This window comes from Balaenoptera ricei, chromosome 11 (assembly GCF_028023285.1).
Source record: "Balaenoptera ricei isolate mBalRic1 chromosome 11, mBalRic1.hap2, whole genome shotgun sequence".
Taxonomy (NCBI): domain Eukaryota; kingdom Metazoa; phylum Chordata; class Mammalia; order Artiodactyla; family Balaenopteridae; genus Balaenoptera; species Balaenoptera ricei.
Genome location: NC_082649.1, coordinates 69,878,837 through 69,898,403, shown reverse-complemented (window position 1 = coordinate 69,898,403; position 19,567 = coordinate 69,878,837). Strand labels below are relative to the sequence as shown.

The 19,567-nt window shown below is 54.1% G+C and overlaps 1 protein-coding gene across 2 annotated transcripts; it reads right to left on the bottom strand.

Annotated features, from left to right (window-relative positions):
* Positions 1–6,988: 6,988 nt before the first annotated feature.
* On the bottom strand, positions 6,989–17,616 carry GRM2 (glutamate metabotropic receptor 2). Of its 2 annotated transcripts, XM_059937655.1 has the most exons (6): positions 15,880–17,616; positions 15,152–15,377; positions 12,578–13,415; positions 9,987–11,062; positions 7,800–7,980; positions 6,989–7,542 (listed from the first exon to the last, which is right to left on the bottom strand). In XM_059937655.1, exons 1-6 carry the CDS (start codon positions 16,167–16,169, stop codon positions 7,469–7,471), a joined length of 2,685 nt encoding a protein of 894 aa, XP_059793638.1. In that variant the 5' UTR covers positions 16,170–17,616; the 3' UTR covers positions 6,989–7,468. The 2 variants fall into 2 exon arrangements, with proteins under 2 accessions (XP_059793638.1, XP_059793639.1); XM_059937656.1 differs by lacking the exon at positions 15,152–15,377 and having other exon boundaries at positions 15,880–16,708.
* Positions 17,617–19,567: the final 1,951 nt, after the last annotated feature.

Below are 19,567 nucleotides of genomic sequence, written 5' to 3'. Positions count from 1 at the left end.
ATTATTATTACAAATATTGAAGATGATATCGGTATCAGACAACATCAATTGCTTAAATGCAAACGTTATTTTTTTTTTTTGAAATTAACATTACTTTCTTTTTTAAAATTAATTAGTTAATTAATTAATTAGGCTGCCTCCGGTCTTAGTTGCAGCAGGCGGAATCCTTGCTGCAGCATGCATAATCTCTCCCAGCGCGCACGGGCTTCTCTCCAGCTGCAGCACTCTGGCTCCAGAGCTCGTGGGCTCTCTAGTCGGAGCACATGGGCTCAGTAGTTGCAGCACTCGGGCCTAGTTGCCCAACCAGGGATCAAACCCACATCCCCCACCTTGGAAGGCGGATTCTCAACCACTGGACCACCAGGGAAGTCCCTCTATATTCTTTAAAACGAAGAAATCTCGTTTTCTTTTGTAAAACAGCCTGACACCAATATAAACTTGAGGACCATCAGGCCTGGTCAGAGATTGAAATCCTCAACTATAATACCATCCTACAGTTAGACACTTTTGCAGAAGGCAGGGAAGATGGACAGAAGTTCCTTATGTTCAGGCTTTTATGACCCTAAGAGAAAACCCGGAGCTATGCAAGTCCTATGTAAGGGAACCTTGCTGGCTGGGACCCCTTCAGGCTACACAAAAGCCCTCTCTATTGGCATTCCTGGAGGAACCCAAGCCCCCAGGCAGAAGACCCTAGCCCCGGGGCTTCCCTGGTGGCGCAGTGGTTGAGAATCTGCCTGCCAATGCAGGGGACACGGGTTCGAACCCTGGTCTGGGAGGATCCCACATGCCGTGGCGCAACTAGGCCTGTGAGCCACAACTACTGAGCCTGCGCGTCTGGAGCCTGTGTTCCGCAACAAGAGAGGCCGCGATAGTGAGAGGCCCACGCACCGCGATGAAGAGTGGCCCCCGCTTGCCGCAACTAGAGAAAGCCCTCGCACAGAAACGAAGACCCAACACAGCCAAAAATAAATAAATTAATTAAAAAAAAAAAAGAAGACCCTAGCCCCAACACTCACCATCGTCAGCCCCTCCCCCGACCTAAAAACCTCTTTACCCTTCTGTACCAAAAGCACAGCCAGAGCATCTTTGCCCCCTTCAGGAAGTAGTAGGTGGGCCTCAGGAAATTACCAGAGTCCACCTTCCTTTTTCTTTGTCTGACCTCAACCAGTGCCACACTCCCTTGGGTGGATTCTGGGAGGACTCTAGCCGGTTCACCCAAGAATTCCAGGGACTGACTCTCTCCCCTGACTTTACCTGGAAGGACCTAAATATTGTTCTTTCCCACTGCTGCACCACTGAGAAAAAGACCTGTATTTGGGCACAGCATCAAACATATGCTGATGGATTACACGTTGCCCAACCTCATCAATACCCTGTGGGCATGACAACAGTGCCCCTAATGGATCCCAATTGGGACTATCAGCCAGGCCAGCTTGGTATCACTAGAGGGGGCCACATGAGCCTTTGCCTCATTGAAGGGATGCATAATTAAATCTGTTAACTATAAGGTTAAAGAGATCACCCAAGGCCAAATGGAAATCCAGCCCTATTTCAGGCCCAATTGGCAGTTGCCCTCAGAAAGTATACGAATGTAGACCCAAACACTTTTGAGGGACACATTGTGTTTGCAACCCACTTCACTAGGCAATCAGCCCCTGACATCCGTCGGAAGCTTCAAAGCTTGCCATGGGGCCCCAAAATCCTCTCAACCTTCTTGTTGATACAGGGTTTTCAGTGTCTTTAATAGAGGAAGAAAGGAAGGAACAGCATGACTTAAGAAATGGCAAGCCAGGGAATTCCCTGGTGGCACAGTGGTTAAGAATCCATCTGCCAATGCAGGGAATGCGGGTTCGAGTCCTGGTCTGGGAAGATCCCACATGCCACGGAGCAACTAAGCCCGTGTGCCACAACTACTGAGCCCACGTGCCGCAAATACTGAAGCCTGCACGCCTAGAGCCTGTGCTCCGCAACAAAGAGAAGCCATCGCAATGAGAAGCCCGCGCACCACAACGAAGAGTAGCCCCCACTCGCCACAACCAGAGAAAGCCCACGTGCAGCAACGAAGACCCAACGCAGCCATAAATAAATAAAAGTAACAATTAAAAAAAAATCCATCTTTAAAAAAAAAAAAGAAATGGCAAGCCAGGCTTTTGGCAGTTGTCATGACAAGATCTAATCCACCTCCTGGTCACCCCAAAAGTACTCTCAGAAGACCCCTGCCAGGAAAGGGAGCCTGTTTTACCTGTGGGAGCTCCAAACACTGGAGCAAGGAATGGCCAGGAAACAGGTCCCAACCTCTACCCAGACGCCATGCCCAATCTGTAAGAAGATGGGCCACTGGAGAACGGAATGCCCCCAGCTCTGAAGGGAGTGAGGAAATTCCCCCATGCCAGTCATGGCAGTGGTTGATTGATGGGATCTGGGACCTCCCAAGGCTTCCTAGAAGACAGTCATCACATGGGAGGAACCGCGGGTGACCACTGATGTGGCAGGTAAGCTTGTCCAGTTTCTAGTGAACACGGGAGCCGCGTATTCTGTCCTGACTTCTCACACTGGGCCCCTTGCCCTTGAAACCTGCTCTATTGTTGGGGTAGAAGGAATGCCTAAGCTAAAACATTTCACCACCCCTCTCACTTGCACCCAGGGAAAGACCCGTATAACTCACAAGTTTCTTTTCATGCCTAAATAACCCAGTCCATTTACTGGGAAGGGATTTTCTCTCAGCCTTGGGGGCAACTCTTACTCTCCCTGAAAACCAAAAGCAAGGCCTACTTTTGGCTGGATTATGCATTATGGACAGTCCAGCCCCAAATATTCCCCCAAAATTAAAAACAAACAAAAAAACCTATAGATCCACAGGTCTCGAATCAGGGAATCCCAGGGAAAACAAAGTTTGTCACTCCTTTAAAAAATCACCTTAAAGGAGGCTAGTGGCTTCCCTTCCAGGTGTCAATACTCTCCCTTTCCAGTAAACTCCCTGCATCTCTGCTCTTTTGCTTCTCATGAAGTCATGTCTCCTTTAACCACACCCATCCTAATGGTCCTCCTTTTTTTTTTTTTTAAAAAACATCCCCTCACATCTTTCTAGCAACTTCCAACCATGAGGTCTGACAGACCCAGCGTCACTTTTTTTTTTAAATATTTATTTATTTGGTTGCACCGGGTCTTAGTTGTGGCAGGTGGGCTCCTTAGTTGTGGCATGTGAACTCTTAGTTGCGGCATGCATGTGGGATCTAGTTCCCTGATCAGGATCAAACCCGGGCCCCCTGCATTGGGAGCCCAGAGTCTTATCCACTGCACCACCAGGGAAGTCCCTTGTTATTCACATAGTCACAGCTCCAGCTTACAAACATCCGCTATCCGACACCATGAATGCCATTGCTAAAGTTACTAACTCTTCTGACTGTTGGATCTGCCCCCACAGCTGTACCTCCCCAGAGGACCTACATCTTTTAGGACTCCCTACCTCCTTGAGGGACTTGATGGGGCTAACAGCAAGATATTTTGGGTTCTCATTTATCACCCAGTGCAGTAAGGAAGGAAGGACTGGGGCAGGAACCAATTGGAGGCCAAACTCTCTGGAACAGACACCCTCCTCCAAATCAGAGGGAAGGGTATTTCAGCTTTTAGACAAAGTTAGCCTCTGTTTTACTGGTATTAGCATCTGGAGACAAGAATTACGATGGCTTAATGAAACATACTACAATCACACTCTAATGTTTAGTAATCACAGTTAGGTGACAGACACCAACCAGACTGCCAATATCTAATATGTGGGGAGCGTCACTATCTGGTGGAAGAACCTAGTGACTGGAATAAATAAATCTAAAACTCACAATAAAAGCATAATAATAGTTAACAATACACAAGAGAAGGCCAGCAGAGGGATTGGACAATATTCCGGACTAATGTTTAATATAATGAATACACTCAGATATACTCCAGTTTCTCCCTGTTAGCTGCTATATCAAAACCTGAGGTGCCAAGGGAAAAGATCCCACAGCTTCAGAAAACTCCAGCTTCAAATGATGATACGTCAGCGATTTCAAACCATCCCACTTGAAGATGAGGACTATCAACATCCACTGGATAAGCATGCTGCCTCCTACTCCCCACTCTCCATATCCGCCACTGTAAACAACCCCCAAACCCCTATCTCTGACAGATAGCAAGGAGACCTGGACCCATAGGTAGGGACAACACCCATGCTCAGCTTGAAGCAGTTACAGGAGATGGACCATCAACCCTTTGCCCCTTGAAAGACTTTAAGGGTCCAGATTCCTTGAAGGGGGAATGTTAGAGCAGGTAGATAGCTAGATGTGAACAGAGAAAGGCGGACACAGGCCAAATGGCAGGAAACCATACATCTTGTAAACAGTGGGGGTCCTTGGGCAGACAAAGAAAAGCAGGAACTTCCGGACTGACAGGAAACCACACATTTGGGGTGATAAGTGTCCTGAAGCCAGACAAAGAAAGGTGGGAAAAGGCGTGACTCTCTGGAGTCTGAAGGTAACATTTTGCTCATTATGGTCTCATTACAATAAAATTAGCCTTGCAGATAAGAAGTTCCCATCATGCACCGACACCATGACACTTCTGATCAAGACTAAAGGACAAAAATCCCTCCTCCCCTCGGGAATGTGGAGCTGGGATGAAAATCAGGGAATCCTCCCCAATGAATATTCCGTTCCTTCATTTCTATACCCCACATAACTGGCTTGCCAAAGAAGCTCAGCCCAGCTACTCACTTGAGCCTGCTCACTCTCAGAGCGTTCTGTTGCTTAAGTAAATCCTGGCTTTGCTTTCTTGACCTCCCTGTCTTGTCTTCGAATTCTTTCTGCCATGAGACAAGATCCTACTCTCCAGTAATATCCGGAAAGGGCAGGGACCTCTGAGCCCCCATCCCCTTCAGGGCTTTGTGGACATGAATGTGGCATTGGAGAAGAGAGCAGGGACATAAACCCAGAACACTCAGGATTGGGAGGAGAACTGGGGGCTTGGTCTTAGTAATGTGTGATAAGGACTGAGAGCTAAGGAGTGAAGGACAAGAGATTCTCCACCTTCAACACTGTGGGGGAGTGGGGATGGCGAGGGAGGGGGGAAAGGGATGTGGTCCACAGACTTGAGGACTGACCTTTAGGAAGTCTTCACCCACCTCCTGCCCTCCTCCCCAGCTCTCAGGCCTCTGGGCCCTCTCCTTGGATGGGTGGCAGGGATAGAAGGAGAGTCTTCACTGAATACACTTTGTACCTTTTTAGCTGTGAACCATGTTAATTACTACCTTTTAAAACTTATTATTATTATTATTACATTTTAAGGAAAATACACTTGAGCCATGCGAAGGAGGGTTGCTTTTCAGTTGCAAGAGAAGTTGCAGAATTGCTCAGTTGCAGAGCCCTGTCTTGGCCTGCCCAGGGCCTGGGAGGGTGGGCAAATGTTCCTTGGATCCAGTTTAGCATGAAGACCCAGAAAAGGCCACACTGGAAGCAGGGAACAGCACCACAGGTCCCATGGGGCGCAGCGCCCTGATGCCTGGTCACTAGGGGCTGCACCCAGGCCTGGGTCCTTCAGGGCAGGGATCTGGGGCAGAGACACCCCAGTAGTGTTGCCAAAATGAGCAAATGAAAATACAGGCTGCCCAGTTAAATTGGAATGTCACATAAACAATAAAAATGTTTAGTGTAACTATGTCCCAAACATCGCATGAGATATACTTATACCAAAAAGGTTTCCATTGTTCATATGACATTCAAACTTGACTGGGCATTCTGTATTTTATTTGGCATCCCTACACCCCAAATATTGGCTGGAGAGGAAAAGCCACTCTTGCAATTTTCTTTTTTCAGTTTTCTGTTTTCATTTCTTAAATTGTTAACCCAAATTTCCACAGCCTTACCAGACTATAGATGCAAATGAATTCACTTAAAAATAACAAATGTCGGGACTTCCCTGGTGGTCCAGTGGGTAAGACTCCGCGTTTCCAATGCAGGGGGCTCGGTGGGAACTAGATCCCACGTGCATGCCGCAACTAAAAGATCCCGCATGCCACAAAGAAGAGCCCACGTGCCGTAACTAAGACCCGGCGCTGCCAAAGTAAAAATAAATTTAAAAAACAAAAAACAAATGTCCCTGGTCTGCCTGTCTCCCAGTGCAGGACCTCGTCCCTCTAAGATACCGCAGTCTGGGGCCTCGCCCAAAAAGTCAGGTTCCTCTGCTCCTGTGGTAGCTGGGTGCCCACTGCCCGCTAGGCCACAGGAGGGCAGCGGTTGCTTGGCTGAGTCGTGTCCGAGCCTGTGCCTCGGCGCCCTCTGCTGGTGAGTCCCAGACTGCAAACGCGGGGGCTGCTGGAGGGCGCCGGGCTCCACAATCCCACAGCGGGGCGAGCGCCTCCAGGGATGGGAAAAAGGCCCCCTTCTCCCACCTCTCACCGGGTCCGACAGCAGATGGTCTCTCCAACTGCCCTCCCTACCTCACCTCCTCCCTCCTCACACCCTCTTCCTGGCTTTGTTCGCGCCACGTGAACAGGCGATGCTCCAGCCTGTGCCTCCTCTTGGCTCCCTCCACCCCAAACGCTCAGCCTGGCTCTGAGCTGACCAAAGGCTCCTCCAAGTGCCAGGCAGGGCAGACAATGGAAAAGCCCACAGTTCCCAAGGTCACAGTCAGCTGCCTCGCCTGCTCCATCACCCACATCGTCCACGTCCTCCCCCAGACTGCCAGGTGAGCTTGTGTCCATTTAAATCTCCCATCCTCACCCCAGTAGTGCCTTGGCCTGTCTGTAGCAGCTCCTTTCAAGGAAGGATGGCTTACTCATTTTCTGTGTCTCCACCAGGCGGGACTGTGTCTGTCTTGTGGCCACCAGATCCTCCTAGCATAGGCACAGAGCAGAGTGAACAAATACTAGCAAAATGAAGGTTGAGAGGCTGTGGTGGGGGTGAGGGGCCTCCCTGGATCAGAGGCAAAGAGTGATTTTTTTTTTTAATAAAGACACTTTATTTACAGATAATACAAAATAAACCACAGGACAAACTACTGTGCAGGGGGAGCGACAGCCCCCATTTTGACCCCCCTCCCCATCCCAGAATAACTTATATAAAAAATTTAAAAGGTTCTAGAAGGAGGGAGGGGCAGGGCTGGAAGCACCTTTGCTGATTGGGGATTGGGGCCTTCAGTCCTCAGCCAGCCGGTTCCAGTGCAGAGTGGACCCTGGCTTGCTCCCTTCCAAGTCCTGGGCCAGGCAAGGAGGGGACACAGCTGCAAGGGCAGTTGGTGGTTGTTATAGAGGCTCCCAGACCAAGGACCCTGACTTCTGACTCTGAAGGGTTGGAGTGAATAGGTTGGTAAGTGGCGCTGGGGGTGGGCATGGGGTTGGCATTATTGCAGTGCTCCAGCCATCTTCCTCCTGGCCCTGGACACGGGTCTGCACCGGCTTCTGGGGAGCAGCCGTGTCGGGGCAGGAGTGTGGGGATCCTCAAAGCGATGATGTTGTTGAGTCCACCACCTCGCGGCCGTTGCAAACAGTGGGGACAAACTGGGAGCCAGACCCTAGGGAAAGGAAGCTGGAGGTTGGGGCCAGTCCCAAGGTCCCTTATACAGTAGGGCAGGCAGCGGGGAAGCAGGGCTGCGGAGAGCAGCTCACCATCACCCCCCCCCCACCCTCTCCTGTCCAGCCTCATCTAGGGGGCACTTTACCCCCAGCCAAGGAATCTCAGCAATCCAGGGAGTTGCCCCCATGATGAGGAACTAAGGTGGGGAGAGGGGGCACAGGTGGAGAGGGGTCTTAGAAATAGATGGACGCTGACCTTGGCCGAGGCTGGAGCTGGCTCTGGCAGCTGCACTGCTGAAGCGGCTGGTGGGTGCGCGGTGGCTAACCACGTTCTTCTGTGGCTGGAACAGGATGATGTGCAGCTTGGGCGCGAACAGACAGCCGAGCACCACAGAGCCGCTGAGGCTGACCGACACGCACATGGTGGTGGTCTGCACCTGTGATGGGAGAGGTCAAGGATGAGTCTGTCCCACAGGCCTGGGCCTGGACCCAGGAACCCTGCCCAGGAGGTGGGGTAAGGAGCAGGGGAGACCGTAAGCATCCAACACTGGACCTTGGTCCATCTGCCAAGCTCCAAAGAATTTTTAGGAAGGTTGGGCACAGTCCCAGCATCAGCCCCAGTACACTGTCTTCCAGGACGACCAGAGTTCTAGCTGTGGGGGTGAACATGCAGGGTGCATGTGGGAGTGCATGTGCAGGCATGTGTGTGTGTGCGGGTGTGTGTAGGGGTGCAGGTATGGAGTGCATGCATGTAAGGGCATGAATATCTGTACGGGGGGTGTGTATGTAGGGGGTGGTGAGAGTGTGCAGTTGTGTGTGCAAGTATAGGATGCATGTATATGGATGTGTGGGAAGATGTGGATGTTTGCCAGGTGTGCTGGTATGTGCACGTGTGTGAGTGTAGGGATACGTGTGTGCGCGCATGTGTGTGTGGGTACTGTGTGTGTACATGCCAGGTAAGTCCTTAGCCACCTATGATTGGCATGCAAATGCAAATCATATGCAAATGCAGGCTGCGTCAGAGCAGATTCCCTCCCCAGCTCTGGCCTCCACTGCCCAGGCTGGTGGCCCAGCAGGTGCAAGAGCAGCCAAGCCCAGCCGTCCCTGGTCACCGGCACTGCCCACCATACCTCTGTCCTGAGGGAAAGGGCTTTTGCAGGGGCTCTTGCCTCGATTTTCCTGTTCCTTTAATTGTTAAAATTGTCAGCTCAGACCCTGCTCTATACTCCCAAGCTGAGCGACCTTAGGCAAAGAATTGAACCTCCCTGAGTCTCCATTTCTTCATCTGTAAAATGGGGAGAGCCACAGAATTTACTCCAGAGTTGTAAGGATTACCCAAGATTATCCTCTGATTGTTCAGAGCTCAGCTCACCTGTCACCTCCTTGGGGAGGCCTGCCCTGACCACTCCATCTGAAGCAGCCATTGCCCCTTGAAGCTGAGGAGACCCACTGAGCACTCAGTGCCAGTTGGAATTTTGCTAGGAAGCCACCAACTGGGGTACAGTTTTCACCTGCTTTGACCTTCCTGAACCCTACACCCCAGATCTCCTCCCCCTCTTTGCTTCACCTTTCCTGACCTCCCTGGTTTCATCTCTCAACCCCAGAGTCACACAGCTCTGGGGGCACCACGCCACACTGCACAGCTCCAAGGGGCATCAAAGCATTGTACCCTCTGGGGCTGCTGGTTTAATAGCCCTGCCATTCCCATTCCTGCTTCACTCTCACCTCTGCCTACCTTTCCACCATGTACACCCCACCACCTCAACTCCAGGTGAGGGGGAGGGCAATGCAGACCCTCTGCTCCAATCAGCTTCCGTATTGGCTGCCCTCCCCACCTCCTCCACCCTACCTATTCCCACCTGCCTGTGCTGCAGAGTCCAGTTCAAGGACCCATCTTCCAAAAAGCCCTCTCTGACTTCCTACACACTCATACACACACCACCACCACCACCACCACCACACACACACCTCCCTCTTCTGTATTCTCACTGGGGCCTTTTGTCAACCTAAACCAGTCAGCTGCTCTTTGGTCAATCACCCTGCTAGCCCGGAGCTCCACAAGAGCAGAGACCAGGGCTGCCCTTCTGCAGCCAACCCCTCAGTGGAGCAGGGTAGAGCCTCTGCTCATTTGGACATATTTCGGCACCTCCACCTCCACCCAGGTTAGGAGATAAATCTGAGTCCTGAAATCTCTTCTCAGCTCTAATTCCTCCACCTCCATGGCCATTTCCCCAGGCCCCACTCAGCCTTCCCACCTTCCCCTGGGGTCCACTCCTAACTGGGCCACCACAAGCTGTGTGCTCCTGGGTGAGGATTTAACCTGTTGGAGCCTCAGAGTTACCAGAAGATTAAATGAGATATCAGGAAATAGAAGGTCCTGTGTCCCACTCCACCCTGCCCCCCACCCCCCCAGCCTCAGCCCACCCTGGAGCAGGTAGCTCACCCGGTAGTCACTGGAGGTGACATAGAAGATGGGCAGGAAGGCCAGCCAGATGATGCAGGTGGTGTACATGGTGAAGCCGATGAACTTGGCCTCATTGAAGTTTTCAGGGCACTTGCGGGTCTTGAAGGCATAGAGTGTGCAGAGCGCAATGAGGAGCACATTGTAGGCCAGCGAGCCCAGCATGCTTGCATCACGGTGGTTGCAGCGCAATGTCACTACCTCCCGCCGCTCAGGAGCTGTCTCCTTGCCCGTGCCTGGTGCCTCCACCACCAGCCAGGCAGCCACGATGAGCAGCTGGCCCGAGATAAGGGCCAGACAGATGGCCACCTGCGAGGCAGGGCTGATGAAGCGTGGCCGCTGGGCTCCCTCCCGGGCCCCACCGAAGATGCGTGCAATGCGGTTGGTCTTGGTGAGCAGGGCCGAGTAGCAGATGGAGAAGGCAGTGCCCAAACCGAGGCGCCGTAAGGTGCACACCACTGTGGATGGCTTGGCAATGAAGACGAAGGTCATGCAGTAGCAGAGGAAGACACCACCCAGCAGGATGTAGCAGAGCTCCCGGCCAGAGGCCTTGACCACTGGGGTGGCATTGTGCCGCACGAAGACGCCCAGTACAAAGAGGGTGACCAGGGCGCCTAGGCAGGCGATGGTGACAGGTCCCACGGCCCAGGCATCGCCCCAGCGGATGTACTCCTGGGGCAGCTCAAAGCAGCCAGTCAGGCTGGCATTGGGCCAGTAGCCCAGGCCACAGTCAGCACAGGTGAACTCATCCAGCCGGTACTCATAGGGCTGGCAGGGGATGCAGAGCCAGCAGCAGACCTCCCCCGGCTGCATGCTTTTCACCTCATTCTGGAGGCAGGGCTCACTGCAGCGAGAGGCGGGCAGGGGCCCGGCTGAGAGGGAGGCCCATGGGATGAGGCTGGTGTCCAGGGTCAGGCCTTCTGCCCAGTAGCCCACCTTCTGGTAGCGATAGCGCCCACTGCCTGCCCGCAGATAGGTGAAGATATTGTAGCGACCAATACCGTCCCCAAAGCGGTCGAAGCGGACCTCACTGTGGGTGTCAGCTGGGCGGAAGGGGGCTGGGGTCGGGGAGGGAAGGAAGAGAGGGTTGGATTGGTGGGTCATCCTGATGTGACCTCAACCCTAACATAGAACTCAAACCCCAAAGCTTAGGTCAGTCCTCATCCTTCTGATCCTCATCCCAGCACTAAAGCCAGCCTAACCCCAGCCATTTTTCTAAATGAGAGGCTACAACAAACCCCAACCCTAAGCCCCAAATAGAACCCCAACCTTAAAATCCAGGCACCTCCACAAACCTAATGTCCACACCAATCCCCAACCATGACTCCCAAAACCCAGCCTTAGACCTTCCAACCCAGACCCCAGACCCCAACTTTATCCCAACACACACCACAGCCCTTTCCCCAAACCTACCATGGAGACTCCCTAAGGCTAAACTCGACCTTAGGTCTAGTCTGGTCCTACTTTTAATCCCATCAATGACATCCCCAGCTCCAGCCCCGGGCAATCCTAACACGGATCCCAGTGCAAGCTGAATCCCAACCTCAGTGGTCACCTGGGACCACCAATGTTCACCAGAATATGCTTGGCAGGCAGCTCATAAATCACTCTACTCCCCATCCCCATTCCCCTGTGAACCTCACATCTCTCAGCCAGGCTCAGAAGGCAGGTACCCCTGTCATCCCAGGTCCCAGTGAGAAATGGTGTTCAAGTTAGCAGATCATGTACTTAAGGCCCCGTGGTGAATGGTGCAGCCTGGTGTTGAATGCAGGTCCCCCGCAGCCCCTACCCTTTCTACCCAAAAAAGTCCTCAAAATCCAACTTGAGCCCTACCGTAAATTCCACTTAGCCCAGCGGGCTAAATTTAGCCTTGTTCTAATGTCAACCCAATCAGACCCAAATGCAACACTAACCCCCACTCTGATTCTCCCATAACTCTGAATGTCAGTCTTATTGGAATTACTATTCCTCTTGATCCTGGTCCAGTACTCCAAGCTTTGTCAGCACTGGCACCCTCTCTCACTGTTCCCACAGTGATTCTTCCTGAAGCACAACGATGATTCTGAGGCATTTATTTTTCTTGAAGCTGGAACTTCTATTAAAATAACTTTTGGTTTGAAGAGACTGTGGCCACCTTGAGTGGAAAACCAAGATTAGGGAGAGAAATTTTCCTGGAAAATAGAGTGTCATTCTGATGCACCTTTCTTCTGACTCTCACTGATATTTTGCTGCCTGACAATAGGCTTGAGGTCTCCTGATCCCTACTCCCTGCATGATAAAGAGACAGGAGATAAAGGGCAAGGCCCAAGCAGGAACCAGAGATCCTCACAGTGAAGGACCAGGCCAGACGTCTACTCTCTGGAAGGAACTCAGAAAGTGAAACCTTAGTCCTGGCTCCTGTTGGAGTCCTCTCTGCCTAGCTGTCCTTGTCCTGGCTCTGACACCAGCCCCTTGGGTAATGCCCTTATTTGCTATGGGCTATGTTTTCTTAGCCATGTACTAGAACCTGAGGGCCTGTTCCCTTTCACCCTCCGAGGGCAAGCTGCCTGGTGGACACTGGCCAGCACCATTACCATCGAACTTGACGTTGAGCACGAAGTCTTTGTAGAGGCGGCGCCCGTTGACAGGCCGCATTGCATCACAGAGGCGGGTGGTGTTGGGGCAGAGGGCACGATGCATGTTGTGCAGTGCGTGGGCCATGGCATACACCGCATTGACCACAAACATGATCTTGGACTCTTGCTCAAAGGGCACAGCCTGCAGGGAGTGGGCTGCACAGTCTCTCTGCCGGAAGCTGCAGCGGAACCTCTGCTCCCAGAACTCGCGGAACCAGGGGTTCCGGCTGTTATTCCACGGGTCCAGGCTCCGGAAGTAGGAGGCAAAGTCGCTGATGGGGTAGGAAGCCAGCTCTATGGTGATGGCACCTTCAGCAGCGCCCTCGCTACCTGCCACCACGCTCTCCAGGGCCCCCCAGCCATCGCTGGCCACCCAGGTGAAGCTGGCATTGAGACGCTGGGTGGCAGCGAGGAGCTCACGGGCATCCTCGGAACGGGTGAACAGGACAGCCACGCGGGCACTGGGTTTCTGCAGCAGGGCTCGCACCACGCCCTCGAAGGCTGTGCGGCTCATAGCACGGCCCACCTTCTCCGAGGTGGCCACACAGATGTTGCGGGCACGGGCCTCTAGCTCAAAGGCTTCGATGCCTGTCTCGCCATAGTCGCCCTCGGATGCCACAGTGGACACATAGGTCCAGTTGAAGAAGCGGAGAATCTCAGCCATGGCTTTGGCTTGGAAGAAGTCAGGGGGCACCGTGCGGGCAAAGTAGTCATAGCGGGACTTGTCACTCAGCTTGGCACTGGTGGATGCATAGCTGATCTGAGGGATCTGAAATAGCCGCAGGAGGTTGGCCACCTGGGGGAGGGGTAGAGAGGGCGAAGATAGAGACCAAGTCAAATGCTGGAGACAGATGTGCCCCCACAGCTATCGGACCTTGGGAACAAGTGCCCATGTGGTTGGCCCTGAGGTCTCCCTCTCCCAAAAGACCTATATCTTGTCTTGATGTGTCTTCCCCCTGGTGGCAGGGAGTTTTCTATCCCTTCCCAAGGGCTGAGAAAGACCCAGGGCCAAGGCACCAGGGTCCTGAGCCACACCTGAACCCCTTTGCTGTCTCCCTTCAGACTCATGGCAGTAACAAAAAGAGAGAGCTAAGGGAAGGCCCAAGTCCTGGGTGGAGAGAGGTTGGCCACTGGCTGCACAGGGAAAAGGAGGCCCTAGATGGCAAGTGGGACGCTCAGGGCTCTTAAGCTCTCTACCCCGGAGTCAATTCTGATGGGATGATGGAGAAAGAAGGAAAAGACTCCCCCAGGAAGACCCAGATTTGAGGGCTCCATAGCCCTGAGAGCCCAAGAGTTGGTCTCCACTGGATGCCTGAGCCAGAAATAAACAAGGCGTCCTGCCTACCACTGCCTGCCTGGCAGCCGATCTCCCACACCCAGATCCCTGGGACCTGCCCCTAAGAGTGGGGTCCAGCCAAGGACCAGGTGGGATGGTGGGTAGGTGAGAGCAGGGCATGGCCCAGGTTCCACAAGCGGGAGTTAGGTCCTGTATTTGCAAGTGGGACACAGGTTTTTACTCTGACAGTGTCAATGCCTTCCCTGTACTTTCTAACTCTGTGCCCCTGGGCAAGTTAGCAAACCTCCCTGAGCCTCAGTTTCTCATTCCTGCCTTACAAGGTTGATGAGCAGATAAAAATGATGTATGTGAAGCCACAATGCCTGGAAGATGATAGGGGTTTTGGCAAGAGAGAAGGGGCCAGAATATGGAGGAATCATTAACAGGCAGGTGCAGCCTATGGATAAAGGACTGAGCTCTGCTTTGACCCAGACAAGGAAAAAGCAGACTGATGTTGAGGTGTGGGCCCTGCTGCAGGAGGCAGGCAACTTGGGGTTGGAGAGAGGTAATTGGGCTCCTGGAGATGAATACATGGGGCCCTGAAGAGAATTGTGAAGAGCGGGTGCTGGGAAAGCACCCCAGAGGCCCCTGCAGACATCAGCAGGTGGGAGGCTGCCTACCCATCCTCGCCCCCACCCCAGGGCTGCAGATGTAGGTGCTGGTACAGCCACACCTGTCCAAGCTACTGCTGGCCACTTCCAGTAGCTGGGACTAGCAGGACCGGTAATTCATTCCCTGCAATAGGGGTATGAGCAGGCCTCCCCAACCCCAGGACAGAAGCTGCCTTCATGGTTTAGACTCCTGCTTCCTTTCTCCTAAACAAGCCTTCCAGGTCAGGGGTCCTGGCCCTGCTTCTGATGGCAATGCCCTCTGCTGGCCTCCTAAAGGAAGCTGAGGCCCCAGACAAGGCCCTCCTTGCAACTCCCAACCCCAGTCCCAGCTCTGGCCTCACCTTCCAGCAGCCTATGTCAGGCACCAGGAAGGTAAGGGTCCAAGCAAGAGGAGGAACCCAGTCAGGGACAGGGAGGATCCCACCTGGGCTAAAGCAGCCAGGTGTGGCAAGGGACATTAGCTGAGCCAGTACCCTCTGCTGACCCCTTGTGGGAGAACAGGAGGAGGGAGGACCTGGTTCCCTCCCCTTCCCACCCCTTCAAATCCTACACCCACTGAAGACCCTTGGGTACCCTCCTCCTCACCTCCACACACATCCTGCTTCTCTTCCTTCTGGGCCCCCAACCCCTGTTTCTCTTCTCTGGTTTGCTCTTGGCTTCTATCTTCCACCCCTTTCCAATCCAAAGAGAGATGATCTGACAGTCCCGGAAGTCCTTGGCTGAGAGCCCTAGGTTCACGTCTCCACTTTGTGAGCACCTGGACTTGTGTCTTGCCTCTCTCCAAGCCTCAGTTTCCTCATCTATGAAATGGCTTAATAACAATAGCAGCTAATGTTGATTATGCCATTACGATCTGCCAGGCCCCGATTCATGCTTTGCATGTATTACCTCATTAAATTTCCACCACACCCCTAAGAGTGGTAAGTATTATGAGTCCCATTTTATAAGGATGAAACTGAGGCACAGAAGAGAGAAATAATGTCCAGAGTCACACAGTAAGTGGGAGAGCCAGGATTCAAAACTAGAGTTCTGACACAAAACGCCTATTAAGTTTCTTAGGGCTGTATAACATCAGACGTGTGTGTGCATGTGTGTATGTGTTGGAAGTGGGATGCTTTCCTTGCACAGTCTCTAAAATTCTACTCCCATTTTGCCGCAGGGGCACTTTCTTAGTCTTCTGTAAAAAGCTACTCAGAGGAAGCTTCTAGTCCCTCTTCTAATGCATGGTAGCCCAGAGCCCCTGCTCAGCAGGAATTCCAGGTCCCCACCTCTGGCCTCCCTCCCCAGCCCCCATTTAAACAGCCCCCATGTACCTGGATGGAGACATCGCTGTAGGAGCCGCCAATGACACCAGTGATGGCAGTGGGAGCATCACCATGGGTGGCATAAGAACCATCGGGGCAAACGTGGCGTGAGCCATCGGCACCATGGCTGAGTGATGCACGCACGAAGTCAAGTGCCTGCTCCAGGGCATGTGTGTCCTTGGAGCAACTGTCGAGTATGTGCGCACCCAGGCGCACGCCCGGCAGCAGGCTCGGGTCATGGTTGATACGATCCAGTGCAAAAAGCATGGCCTCCAGGCGCTGGATGCCACGATGTTCATTGACAGGACCACACTCCTCTGCTGGGCCGCCCTTCTGGTGTACCGGAAACAGCCCACCCAGAATCAGGTCCCCCTCCAGGGTCAGCACCTTCTTGGCTGGGCCCTCAGCCACAGCGCCCCACAGCAGCAGCAGAGCCAGGAACCCAAGCAGTGATCCCATGGCCCCAAAGGGGATGGATGGGTCCAGCAGACCTGGGCCTCCAGGGGGTGAGGGCAGAAGCAGCAAAGGCAAAGAGAGGTGTAAATAGACCAGGAAAGGACAGACAGGAAAAGGATGAGGAGGGACCCAGCTCCTGCAGAGAGAGAGAGAGAGAGACAGACAGACAGACAGACAAACAGGTAGGGAACAGTGGAACCTGAGAGTGGCTACCCCTTCTGACTCTGCCTCCCGCAAACTCCTTTCCCAGGGACTGAGGAGCCAGGGAGAGGTGGTGCCCCTAACTAGGATGAGAAACTCCTGGGACACTCCTTTGGCCTGTCTCTCAGCCCTGCCCAGATCTGGGGCTGGAGATGGGCTCTGTGCTCATCCCAAATTTAGCAGAGATGGAGGATTACAGAGAGTAGAGGCTCAAACAGAAAACAGAAGACCCAGAAGAATGTCCAACACCCTGCACAAACCTCCCGGGACTCCAAAGTCAACAGCTTTGCAGCAGAAGGTCACAGTTACAAACTTGGGAGTCCAGTCCCTATCCTGAGCCTTGGATTTCCAGAGAGGAGCCATTGCTGGCTGAGAACCCACCAGGGAAGAGGGAAGGAAGAGTCTCTAAAGGGTAGTTAGTCTCCAACCTCTAGGGAAACTGAAGCCCAGGTGAGCACCCAAGGTTCCCAGCCTCTCGTTCTTAAAAAGCCATCCCCAACGCCCCCTGACTGGGGAAGTAATAGACTCTAGGCTTTGGAAGTTAGATAGCAAGGTAGAGAGGCTGGCCCTAGGGAGGGACACCGAAGTGACCACAGGTCCTGAAGTCAACAGGGAAAGTAGATGTGAGTGTATGTGTGTGTCAGGGGTGGGGGGGGGGCAGTCCATCTCGTCAAAATCTCAAAACAGGGCTCAAGGTGAGATTTTGGACATCCTAGCACTGTGTAGACTGCCGTTTGGGACTTTTTGCTTTCGTTTTCTCTTCAGCTCAGAACCAAGCAGAGAAAGTCACCATCTCCAGTCTCCCCATCCTTGGTCTCAGGGCCCTGTCCATCCTGGCCCTGGCCCTCAGAGACCCTGCCCCCCTCTTCCACTCTGCACCCTATATTTGTGCCCCAGCTGCCCTCCCAGACACCCATCCCACACAGGCTCTCACAATCACACAGGCTTGGGAAGGCTAGCAGAGGGAAACTGAGCCTGAAGAAGGGCAGAACTAGTTGAAGGACCCCATATCCTGGCCACAGAGACTGGGGCTCTTCACTTTGCCCCCTCAGCTCCCCAGGGTTAATCTGCCACTGGGGCTAGGCCAGAAGAACTGCGATCCTGTGCATACCCAGAAAGAAGCAGCTCAAGCAGGCAAACAGGAGAGAGAGGTAAGCATGAAGACCAACACAGATGGGGACACGGACCCAGACGGGGGCTGAGGCCCAAACTGGTCAAGATCACGATACTCCCACAGGGGTGGCTGGGACCAAAGCTCCAACAAGGGACAGAACCCTGAAGGGAGAGAGAACCCTAGAAGGGGGCAACCTGGGGGCCTGGGCCACAAAATTCAGGGAGGGAGCGATGGAGCCTGAGAGGCTGAGACAAAGACAGAGGCACAGACAGAAAGACTGACCGAAGGACGGAGGAGCAGGAAGAACGAGGGATCGAGATGCAGGGCGTGCGTTCTTTGGGGAGGAAAGGCGGGACGCCTAGGGCTGTCTTCCCGCTTCCCGGAGCTCCTGGCAAGCGTTGTCTGGATGCCCTGGCCAGTCCCAGCCCCAGGAGCCCCAGAACTCGAGGGCCCGTGGGACCCCAGGACGTGGGGTCAGGATCGATAAGGTCGGTGGCGGCCGCGGCACCACCAGGCTTACCCTACCTTGCGCGCCCGGCTCTGGTGCGGAGAAAAACGGAGAGGAGCCGGGGGCGCGGGGTTCCAGCTCCCGCTAGCGCGCTCGCTCGCTCGCTGGCTGGCTCGGCAGCTCTGCGCTCTCTGCCCGCCCGCTCAACCTGCAGCTTTCAATCGCGGCCCGCCCCGCCCCCGGCCCCGGCCCCGGCCCGCCCTCAGCCCCTCCTCCATTCCTCCCCATTCCCGATCTCCCGCGCCCAACCGGCCTCCGCCTCCCTCCAGACTCCTCCAACGCTCCCCTCTTCAGGCGCACCGGCTCGGCGCTGTCCGCCGCGTGGTGCTGAATCCTCGGGCTCTCCCGCCCTGTGCTGGAGCAGGTGCCTCTTGGCCCCCTCCGCCCCAAGTCAGACTGCGTCCCAGAGAGCAGCGGGCATGAGGCACTGGGCTGGGAAGGTCACTGAGCCCCGGGAGGTGCGCACAGTGCTATGGGTTCCCATCTACGAGAGCGGGAGGGCTGGCCCTAGGGTAGTGGGGTCCACTGGGCGATAGGTAAAGGGGCACGTAGGAGATAGGTGGAGCGCTTAGCCTGCTGCATCCCTGTCCTCACTCTGATTCTCCCTATCCATGAACTGCAGTTCCATCCACATGCCAGGCCTGGGGTGGGGGAACGTGTCTTCAGCCCCAAGTGCGAGCTGGGGCCTGAGTCACTAGAAGGAAGAGATGGAGTGGGGGGGAGGGAGAAGGATCAGAGGAGGATGGGACATTCTCTTCCTTCCTGCAGATGACCTTTAAAGCCACTACACCCCCCACACATCCAGACCTGACCTCCCCCCACCCCTCCACTAATCTCCACTCTCATGTGCAAAGGGCATTAATGGCAAAGAGATACCAATCTGGGGTGGGGGGTGGGGTTGCAGGACCAGGGACTCAGGGTCAACCCTGAGGGACAGGCTGGGGCTGGCAGGGGGATCTGGGAGGGAGGGGGCTGGGGAAGAGGCTCCTGAAACTGGCTGCTGCGTAGGAGGGAGCGGGAGCTGGAGCCCCAGCAGAGGGAGGACAGCTCTGAGAAGATATTCTTGAGTCTTCTTCCCTCCTGCAGCAGAGTGGGGAAGGATACCCCTGGGTAGGGGTGGTGGATAATCTGCATCGCCACACTGTACTGAGGGATTTGGAGAGGGAGGCTGCACCCAGATTTAGCCCCAGAGCCACAACGCACACACTAACATGTACTAAGGGGCACAGCATCTCTACACGTTCCCCTGGTGCTGCCCTTTCTTCCACAGGTGTCAGTAGAGGTAAGGCTAGCTCAGACGCATGCCAATGAGCACATGCTAATCCCAGGTCCCTCTGGTACACACACCTACATGTGGGCTTGGCGTTGGGGGTTGGGGAGCAGGGGGTTGCCACCAAGGAAGGACAGGCTTTTTCCCC

What these genes read in the sequence shown, in the direction of transcription:
- GRM2 (XM_059937655.1), bottom strand. Translation starts at nt 16,169, where the DNA reads ATGAACATCGTGGCATCCAGCGCCTGGAGGCCATGCTTTTTGCACTGG. An exon ending in ACAGCGATGTCTCCATCCAG is followed by an intron (nt 15,378 to 15,879) that starts GTACATGGGGGC and finishes ATTGTTATTAAG; the next exon opens with CCATTTCATAGATGAGGAAA. An exon ending in GCTCAACGTCAAGTTCGATG is followed by an intron (nt 11,063 to 12,577) that starts GTAATGGTGCTG and finishes CCCCGACCCCAG; the next exon opens with CCCCCTTCCGCCCAGCTGAC.